Here is a 10,838-nt window from a genome sequence, read left to right as displayed (position 1 = left end):
ATGACATTTAAATAAAAAAAACAAAAAACACAAATTAAACTACATAGAAACATCTCCTTGGTGTTTATACAGGAAATCCACAACATTTGCATATCTGTATTGATAAGATAAGACATGTTTATTGATCCCACGTATGGGAAATTAACTTGTCACAGTAGCACAGAATTTGTCAAAAATATATACAAAACAGTGACGATTTGACTTTGACAGGGGAAAATTACCAGGGGAATAAAAAACACAAGTACTGAAAAATATTGGAGACTGCTAAAAGAAACGTAGACATGCCAAAGGAAGAGTTTCATATGAAATGTATCCTATAGTGCAGTACAGTACCAGTGTTTAATAAAGAATATAGTTAATTTGCATAATTTCATGTGTTTCTCTGTGCTTGAGTTGTAAAATGGTTCTGTAGTAAATAACCTGTAAAGTTGATGAACTCATGAACTCAGCCCATGAGTCAACTGTGGAGATATTTTCCAAGTATTTGTAAAAAAAACACAAAAGATTATCTTTCCTTATCTTAGCACTGTAGACCAGTGTGAGAGTAGGTAGATTCTGTTTCATTAACACAATACCGACAAGAATCTAGTGCCATTTACTGCAAATGAGGCAGTGGCAAAAATATTTGCACCTATTGATCAGCATGACTTCAGTGGACTACATTCACAGTTCCAACATGACAGATACTGGTTTGTCTGCTTGTGGTTCACATTCTGTCAGGCTTGTTCTTTGGGATCTAGTGAATTTGGAGGTGATGCCAACACCTTGTGCTGTTCTTCATGTTTTCTGAGTTGTTCCTAAAGTGTTTTTGTGTGTGTGCCTGTGTCAGGTTGCTTCCTGCTGGGGATGGCTGCTGCCATCAAGGACTGTCATTGCTATGGGGTGTTGTCTGAGACATAATTTATCATCCAATTACAACACAGTCTTATCATCTGCCTCCAGTAAGTTTCAAACCCATTCAGACCTTGAGGGGAGGACCATTCCCTTGGGTAATCTGCATTTCAACAGGCCTTGAGACTCGAAAGTAATGGCATAGCAGCACGGTTTTACAGTGTTTAGTGATTGATTAAACCTTTTTTTTTTCTTTCTTTTTTTTTTTTTTTTACTTTTAAGCCGAAATTGAGTGGAAAACTATAACAGTCACTGATTTATAACACAATACAGAAATGCTGCTAAAGTCTGTGTGAGGAAAATGATATCAGGAGATGGACTTAACTATTCAGAGATTTTGCATGTTGTTACAGCTGAACGAAGCCTTGTGTTTCATGCTCCTGGTGATATACAGTAGTGAAATCATAAAACTATCATCTGTTAGGATTAGATTAGATTAAACATAAAGAAATATCTAACATGCATTTCCTTATTTGACAGTATACTATCATTTTCCAGCTCTGGTAGTTTACGCTGGCCTAAATCAACTTATATCGGTCAACCGGGACACTGTAACACACTCTAAATACACGTTAAATCACATTTTTGTCTACATTTACATCTCCAACCCCACATAACACACTAGTCATAAAGCCCACATGCTTAAACAATGTATAATTGACACCTACAGTGTCTAATGCACAGATGAGGCCTTAGGTATCAATAAGGAATACTTGCAATGTATTATTACTGCTAAAATAACAGTAAAATATACATTTTGCTAGCCTACATACAGAAATCAGGTGGAAATGCTAAACTAAAGACAGCTCTTCTCGCTTCTCGGCCTTTTGGCTAAGATCAAGTGTAGTATCTGTTCTTATCAGTTTAATATCTGATACGTCCCCTACCCGGGGACCATATATTAAATAGATTTTTGGTGAGGATCATTGGTACCGATCTTCCCTCCATCCAGGACCTGTACTGGTCCCGGGTCGGGAAGCAGGCCAGGAAAATCACCACAGACCCCTCACACCCTGGTCACAACCTGTTTAGACTCCTCCCCTCAGGCCGGCGTTACAGAGCGCTGTACGCCAAAACCAGCCGTCACAAGGACAGTTTCTTCCCCCGGGCTGTCGCTCTGTTGAACTCTGAGCAGTCACAGAGTGTCAGTGTCATCCACATGAACATTAAACAATAACTCTGCACTGTTGTATATACTTACTGTACAATAATCCTGGTTTGGTGTATATATTATCCTATATTTTATGTGTACAGATTCAGATTTATTTGTATTTTTATCTTATTTTATTTTATTTTATTTTATTTTATTTCACTTATTTAAGCTGCTTCTGTACCAGAGAGAAAAGTTGCCGGAGTCAAATTCCTTGTATGTGTCATACTTGGCCATTAAAGCTGATTCTGATTCTGATTCTGCAGGGTTACAGCTCAAGGATTAGCTATATTTCAAAGTTAGGGTGATGTTGTGGTTTAAAACCACCCTTTTGTGTCTAAACCAATAAAACTTTTTTTTTTTTTTTTTATTGCATGTGAAACGTTTTCTGGGTTCCATTAAACGTGACCCATAATTTGGCCTCCTTGTGGCCTCCTTGTGGCTAAATCTAAATTATATTTGGCCTCCTTGTGGCCAGATTTAATTTGTGTGGCGGTCATCTTTGATTCTTTTTAAGAAAACTGGTCAGAAAGTTTTAGTTTCACACTTTTATTCTGTTATTATGGCATCAAGTAATAATTTGAGTGCAAATATATTACATAGTTTAATGTTATTCATCAGAAGAGGGACACAAATTGCTGAAATTTCATATATATATATGTTTAATTTCTAAAACCCGCCTTTTTGAATCAACGGCTAACGAAGGCGGAAGTAGTAAGGGGTGAGTGCTCTCGCTCATAGCCCTGTGTGCTGCTCTTTGTTGGAGGCTGGCCCACTGTTGCTCAGGGCGTGTCTGCTCTTTGGGAATCAGGAAACCAGCTCATGTTTGTGAGAACTCCCTCCTCGACTTTAGTTTGACCAGTGTTGGCGCTGACCAGACGTCCAACGGCTGACTGTTAGGAACACCTCCACCGGCCCGCGGTCCTGTCCGTCAATGGCCGATTCAACCGACGCTGCACGTAAGTTTTTCTTTAGCTTTTTATTCCCTCGTATGTATGGAAACGACGCCATGTAATATTACACATTCCTTACGTTAAACTAATCTTTTGACAAGCTGACCATCTTTTTTTTTTGAAAATAACACTTTATATGCGCGGATGCTGACGTAAATCCTCATGGAAACTTGCAGAGCTAGCATGGCAACAAAGTTTTAGAGGTATGGAAGATACTTCAGGAGGCGAAGAATAACATAATAAGCTATAAGATAGAGGCTAGCTGGAACATTAACGGCAGCTCCTGCTAAATTCGTCTGCGCTGAGCATCTTTTCCTGATTTTGCAATATGACAAGGATTTACAAAAGGGTGACACGTTACTGGAAACATATGAATAAATAGGGGGAGAGAAGACAAAACAAATCAAGATGCCTCCACTCATGTGCACTGAAATGAACATTTAAACACGGTTAACATCAGTCTTAGTTGAATGCCGAGCATGATCAGTTTATTCAGGTGGTTTTCTTAGTCAAGACTGCAAGAATAGCAGATCTGAGTGACTTTGAAAGTGCTTTTTTTTTTTTTTTTTTGTCGTTTGAGCACAGGAAATGTAGATATTACACTAGCCCTTATCTGCACTTGCGTTGAGACATCAGTAAATAGGGTGGGAGGCTGGTCAACAGTGCATATCACACTGTCAGCAGCAATAGATCATTGATAATTACACAGAGAGGGGCTGTTATAGTAGGGTCGCTGTGCGTTGAAATCCTCTTTACAGGCGTGGGTGTCCCGCCAGTCCACCTTCACTGAACGCACCAAGCCAGGGACCCGCTTTTTTTTTAGCTATACCCGCCTCGTCCCAGTGTAGGTATCCAAGACAGGAAGTGCGTCCCATGTATTTGACTGAATGAATTCCTTTCCAAAGGTTGTTCGGTTCGCCTCTGGACAGTTTGCGGCCAAGGATGAACGCACGGTACAGTACCCGGACCGTGTAAAGACAACTTGGCAGTCGTATTGTCAAGAGTTTTCTTTATGAAAACCTGTTGGTGTTGAGGAAGAAGATATGACTGACTCTGTTTATCAGTAGATATTCGGATTTCAGTGCTTCGAAGGACATTCATGCTTATTTTAATTGATGAGCCGTGGGTTACTTTGCAGAACATCTTAAACTAGAGGACGTTGAAGTGTAGTAACGTTGGCTCTCTGGGGCATACTTCTTGTGATGGATGCCTAGTCTGGCACAAACAATTGTACAGGCCCGATTGTTTGAGCCCTACACTGAGGAAATCCAGAGGCCCGGGCCGATCACCTGATCACAGTCATCTGATTCCTTTCATCTGTGTAAAAACAGTCTGATGAGATGAAGAGAAATGTCATTCCCCATCACTACTACCATTTTAGGTTTGGCTCTTTTGAATCTTGTCGCATCACCTTCTTTTGCTACCTGTTCATGAATAAAATGTCATTTTGACAGTCCTGGAAAGTGATTGATTTTGGCTTTAGATGTTTTTAAGCATCCTATGGACCAAATAATAACCATTTAACCAAGATATAATGAACAGATTAATATCTAGTGAAAATAATCAATGGTTTCAGTGTCTGTTGTTCAATCCAACATTGAGTGGAACTATTTGCTTAAGGGGAATAATAATATTGGAATAACACAATATGTTTGTCAGACTCTCCATTAATTAAAGACTGTATGCCTTTGAACATGATATATGAGAAGCAGTTAGACATGATTTACAGTTCACACTCACCTGTTGACACTCAGGTGGAGCCTTTGAAATGAAACTAAGATCACATTGTGCCAAAGCAGTGTACTGTAGGTGCGCCAGCATCAAGAAATACCTACCAGTGCTCTCAGTAAGTCCCAGCCGCCCGTCCCCTCCGTAACCTCTGAAATGCCGGGAACTGTTTCCATTTTCCATGAATCCGCGGGAGTCTGCGGCTTCCAGAAGGCCGCGGCTCAATCTGCATGCTCATTCAATTAGCCCCAGTTATCCAGTGCGCTGGTTTAGAAATAGAAAAAGCACTCCCATGGTGTGTGTTTGCGTGTGTTCATCGCGGCCACTGACGCGGCATGTCTTTGGATGGTTTCAGCTGTTGTCTCCGTGGCTTCATGTCAGGCTCCGACACGGGGGTTTAACTCCCTAACGTTGAAGTCCAAAGATAAATGCGTGTGCTCACTAGGGGATGAAAGGGATACGAAATAGTGCTGCCTAATGTAATATTATTTCTCCGCCATTGCAATAAGAACAATAAACACATTGTAAAGACTATTAGTGGTGACCCCCGGTGGTCCAAGAGTCTGTTAATACTGTGAGACTAAAGCCGAATATTTAGTTAAAACCTCCAGCATGTTGCAAAAGGACCACTAGGAAGTATTGTGTTCATCACAAAGATTCATGTCTTTCTACTACATATATTTAGGTTCCATTGAAGATGGACACAACACTGAAACTGCAGTGTTATCCATTTCAGGATACATTTTTAGAGTTGCTAACGTTGGAAGATCAACTCCCGTGGCATCTTACTAATAACTGAGATGCTTTTTTCCTGTATTAAATTCACCTTTCCTAATTGTGTGGTAATGTGAAACCACAAACCGACAAAGCCTTTCATACATTTATCATTCAGCGTTGAGCTCAAAGCCACAGATTCTCCTCATATGTTGTTGGAGTCAAATGAAAACATTTTTTTGGCTCTCAACAGCTGTGAATAAATATTCATGATTGACAGCCGTGTCATGAGCTTCACAGCTATTCAGTGGTAACTTTTAACAAGCTCATTCTCTGTGCCCAGAGGCTTCAGTGACAAGAAAATAAATACTTGAGGTGTGGTGTCTCTCTGGCCTCGTCTTCTGGGGTAAATGGACTGCTCACTCTCTTTGAAAACCCTCAGAAGTAGATCCCCAGAGAGGTTGTTGTGGCTATAGTTTAATGTGCACATGGAGATGGATATTCACGACCCGAACGTTGGTCACCAAGTAGATGTTTTCCACTACCAGCCTCCCAGGATAAGTGAATCCAGCAGAGTAATGGAGTTAGGTATCAGATGACTTGTCTGAATGAAGCTGAGAGGTTTAATTTACTTTTATGTAATGTTCCTTTTGCCATAAAGTGACTGGCAAGAGTTGAAATTCTATTTTCAAAGTTTGCCTAAGTGTTTAAAACCACAACCTGCTGCCTAGAGACGTGTTGTCTCGTGCCATGGGCTTCTCTGCTGATATCAGCAAAGACAAACATGGAACATCCTCTTTTGTCAAATGCCCTTTATCATCATGGTAGTCATCGGCGTTAGGCATTTATGGCTAGTAGATAATTTCCATGTTGTAATCTGTACTCTATCAGCAGATAAAGTTTTCAGAGTAGAACGGACATACACACAGCATGTGTCTTAGCAGAGGCTGACTTTACATTGTTTGTGAAACAACCTCTAAAGACTTCAATAACCTTCACAGACAGAACTTATCACCGGGTAAATCCAGGAAATTGAGGCAGTTCAACAGTCGTGCTGATCTATTGCACCTGGACTCGGCTCCAAAGGATGTGTCACTTGAAGGGTTTGGCACTGCAGCATCGCAAATGGGATATTGTCGTGATCAGAGCTTAAAGGTTATTTCGCAGTTTCTGTTACTTTCCTCAACGACTGCTCTTTCAGGGGTCCCGCTCTGCGTGGAAATAGTTAAAGTACCGGCATCAGTCCTCAGTACAGCTGATACTCTGTTTGACTCCCATTCAAGTCCATCCAATTCCTGTGAAACGAGACTTTGTTGGTATGGTATGTGAATATTAGAAGTCCCTTTTCTTTTGCAGTTGTGTTCGTTCTTTCATCAAAACAAGCCAAACCTCAAGCCATGTGACGAGCACTTTATCAAAATGAAACACTGTAAAACTGTCAAAGTTGTGACATAGTGGCCTGGTCAGACAAGACGTGGCCCAACGAAGCATTTGACTTCCACTGACAGAACAGAAATATAATGGCTATGATTTCTTAATCATCGTCCACATGTGAAGCGATTAGCTCATTGTCTACTGGTTTTGTAGCTGACGGCTGCTCGTTTCCCATCCCCAGATATTTCCGGGTGAAGCAAGCAGAACATGGCACGATTGCTAATGCACTGACAAAGCCAACTCTTCTTACCATCACCACTCTCTATTGGTAAAGAATGTGTACACTATTCCTCGTCCTGAACATTTGGGGAAACTCTGTGCTTGCATCATATGTCAGCCAGTGGCATTACTCACTCCCATTGGACATCACCTCAGTTGCATTGCCTCAAAGTTGAGATTGGTTCAACTGTGTACTCTCTAAAGGTTTTTCTGCTCGTCAACGCTGCAACTTGCTGAATTTCATCAACAGTCCATGATCTCTTGTTGCCACTCCACTGTACGCCCTTTTATAATCGATTTATGCTCTTGGTTGTAGATTTTACAGAGATCTATACGGCTCTTACATGAATGAGCACGACCACTAATGTGTAGATATCACTACTACATTACTGTAAAATTGTGACCACCAGTTTTCAGAAATTTTCCATTTGACATTTTAGGAAATAATCTAAAAAATAAGTAGCGGATTAATCAGCAATGAGTGAACTGATGTTAAAGATGTTAAATAGGATGGACACAAAACTTAAAATCCATACAGTGTTACTGTATAAATCTACATAACTAGAGTGTTTCCACACCTCCGATGTATTTTTCTCTCCCAGGAGGTCTGTCTTGGCACCGGCTGCGGTTGCTAGGAGATTTCTTGCCTAATCCTCCTCAAGGATGCAGTTCAACCAATTTTCCACTCTCTAGTCTTTTTTAAGGCTTTTAATACGGCGCTCAAATTGGTGCACGGTTACTTGTGAGTCAGCTGGAGCAACGTGGGCCCGCGCCAGGACAGTCCACTACTGTAGCGTGGCCGCCGCTGTCGTCACGTCTTCATATGAGCACATGGACGCCCAGCGTTTGGTCACAGGGCGGTCAGCGAGCGGACAATGATCGGTGTGTTCGGTCTGATGCACCGAGGCGCCGGGACAATGGAAGAGAACAAATGCCTGTGTGCATCAGGGGCCGCATGCTTAGGTATTCAGATACGGGCGAGCCCAACGCATTTCAAAAGTGATGCAACGTTTTGGCTTTGATACGACCTGACTTTAAGCTGTGCCGCTCTGTCTGACTTTCAATGTGTAACACACACTGATGTGGACAGGACGGCAGACAAAAGGCCTGTTGTGTGTGGTGCTGGAATGCCTCACGTGGGGCATCAACAGCAGGAGCCAGGGGAGCGCTCGCCTATATCCGATCACAGGTCACCGTCTGCACTTTGATCTTTGACCTGATGGAGACGTTGGGTCCAAAACCTACTATGTAATATGAGAGCTTTCAGTAATGTAATTGAAAGACTACAACAAGACTATATGATTGTATTATCCCCTAAAAACACATTTTTTTTGTGCCATTTCATAAAAACCTATGTTTTCAGTTAGGTAGAGCTACTATGTCCAATCTATGTTGTAGCTATGCCGTTGTTAGCCTATACTAGGGATGGGCGATATGGACTAAAAAATTTATCCCGATAATTTCTGGTATTTATCACGGTGACGATAAATAAACACCAATTCAGCCTAATCTTTTTGACTATAATGCATCAGCAAGTTTTATCTGAGTTGTTGTTGTTTTTTTACCGGACTCTCTGGATGAAGTCAACGGTGCTTCTGCATCCTTCCTTATTCTGGTTTGTGCTTGTGTTTGAGGTGGCGGAACAAATTAGTGGTGTTACTGTCCTTTTTATGCACTATTTGTTTGCAAACCTTGCATTTTGTAATTTGCTGCTCCGCATCAGACTTTTTAAAACCAAACCAGTTCCAGACAATGGAGGTGGAGCCTCGCTTAGGAACGAGCTCCTCGCTACCCGGCGTATCCATAGACATATATACATAGACCCCTCATTGATCGCTGGACCGTACGTCAGCGTCGCTGCCATATTGGATCTGTCCCGCGAACTAATACGAGTCAATGGAATGAACTTTATTAAGCATCTTCTACAAAGTACTGTAAGCATTTGCACATTCACACAGAACGTAAGGAACCAAAAACAGCGTCTGTAACATTAACTACTCAGAATGTAATCAGATGTTGTTTTTGGTTCGTATCAGTTTCCTGAATATATACGTTCGTGCGTGAATATGTAAATAAGAGGCATTAACTTACAGCATTTTGTAGAAGACGCTTAATAAAGTTCACTCCATTCACTCATATTGGTTCTAGGGACAGAGCTCCCTCCTCCAATATGGACGTATCGCAAAAACGGGCCGACCTGCTCAATGAGGCGTCTATGTATATATGTCTATGGGCGTATCTGCTCCGCCTTCCGCCACCGTCAATTTGTCAATATTCCACACGTGTTGGGCTGCGAGTGTGTCGCGCACATATATACGTCATCAATGGGAATTTATCGTTTTTATCGTGGGATGACATATTCTTACCGTGGCGAATGTTTTTGACGATATATCGTAAACGATAAAATATCGCACATCCCTAGCCTACACCCTTGCCTGACATGCACCTCCCTGCACGTATAACTGCGTGGCGCTTACACGGCAACAACTGATTGGTCCAAAGTGTATTTTCTTATAAGTTCACAAAACCTTCACCCTCCTTCTTCCTCCTGTACACCGTCAACGCTGATGTCTTCTCTCTTTTCCATCATGAACGACTCCTTTTTCAGTCGCCATTGTTTGAAGTACGCAGTGAAACTCAACACAGCTGACTAGCTACCAACTAATGTTTTAGCTTCGTAATTGACCTTTGGCTAAGCCCCGCCCCCCTTAGTTACTGTTGCTACGTCCGACATTCTCTTCTGGGCTGTGGTTTTCTGGTTATCTATAAGGCTCTGGTATCAACATGGCTTATGCTGTGACAGCTCTTCCTGCTGAACTTTTGTCAAACTTTTATGAAGCAGCAAATAAAGTGTCCGATGGAAGTAGGCAAAAGGGGGCTGCAATATGCGTTCGAAGGCTATATTCAGGACATACAAGTGAAACGCAACGAACAACAAGGCATCCAAATAGAGGCAAAAGCATACCGGTCACAGTCAAAAAATGAACCACCGCATATCCTATTAATCGAGACGGAGGCTGGGACTGACAATATCAAGGAGCAACACTGTTCATGCAAAGCTGGGTACGTCTCTATTCACTTCTATAATCGTTATTACGAAGCAAACGGACTAACGTTACGCACGTATAACGTTGTATTTCTTCAGCGTGTGCTAGCGTATCAACAACTATGCAACTTAAGCTGTAACGGTGATGTTTTGGTTAGCTCCACAGGGTTTTGCGCGCACATCATTGGGCTTATCCATACCCTGGATGCTGTATATATACCGACAGTATAGCCTGCCGAGACCGAAAATATGAGACGCCTGCGTTAAAGTCAATGGAGCGCTGTGGAAAAATGTCGGACCCCTGTGGGAGCTGTGATTGGTCAATCTACATTCTAGGGTGTGGCTTAGCCAAAGGTCAATTACATTATTTTACCACCCACGTTGACTCTGTGTTCATCTGTTATGGTCGTATAAACCAAGCTGTAGTCATCCAGCTCCAGCTCCAACTATATCAAAGTGCTCAAACAAGACATATCTGGTGTCCTGTGGCATCGGCCAACAAATGGGCAAATGCAAATTACTCTGAAACCTCTCAGTCAGCTTTCGGTTTTCAAGGGTCAAGATCAATATGGTGCAGACAAAAAGGCCTTTTGATGCAGCTGGCCCTTTGTTGGCCTTCTGACCGGTCTGCTGACCACCAGCCAGAGGACTCCTACCCTTCCTATGTTACTGTTGCTAGGTTACACACAAAATAACCATAGGA

General features: G+C 41.9%; 1 protein-coding gene across 1 annotated transcript in view; it reads left to right on the top strand.

Moving 5' to 3' along the window:
• The first annotated feature begins 2,534 nt into the window (after positions 1 to 2,534).
• rell1 (RELT like 1) overlaps positions 2,535 to 10,838 on the top strand; it is a 34,304-nt gene continuing 26,000 nt past the window's right edge. The window contains exon 1 of the mRNA XM_084552176.1: positions 2,535 to 3,000. Within this exon, the coding sequence (XP_084408302.1) occupies positions 2,976 to 3,000 (25 nt within the window). The 5' untranslated portion in view covers positions 2,535 to 2,975. The remainder of the gene's footprint in view (positions 3,001 to 10,838) is intronic.

This window comes from Chelon labrosus (assembly GCF_963514085.1).
Source record: "Chelon labrosus genome assembly, chromosome: 1".
Lineage (NCBI taxonomy): Eukaryota > Metazoa > Chordata > Actinopteri > Mugiliformes > Mugilidae > Chelon > Chelon labrosus.
The sequence above is the reverse complement of the archived record's forward strand: the minus strand, read 5'-3'. Positions and strand labels throughout refer to the sequence as shown.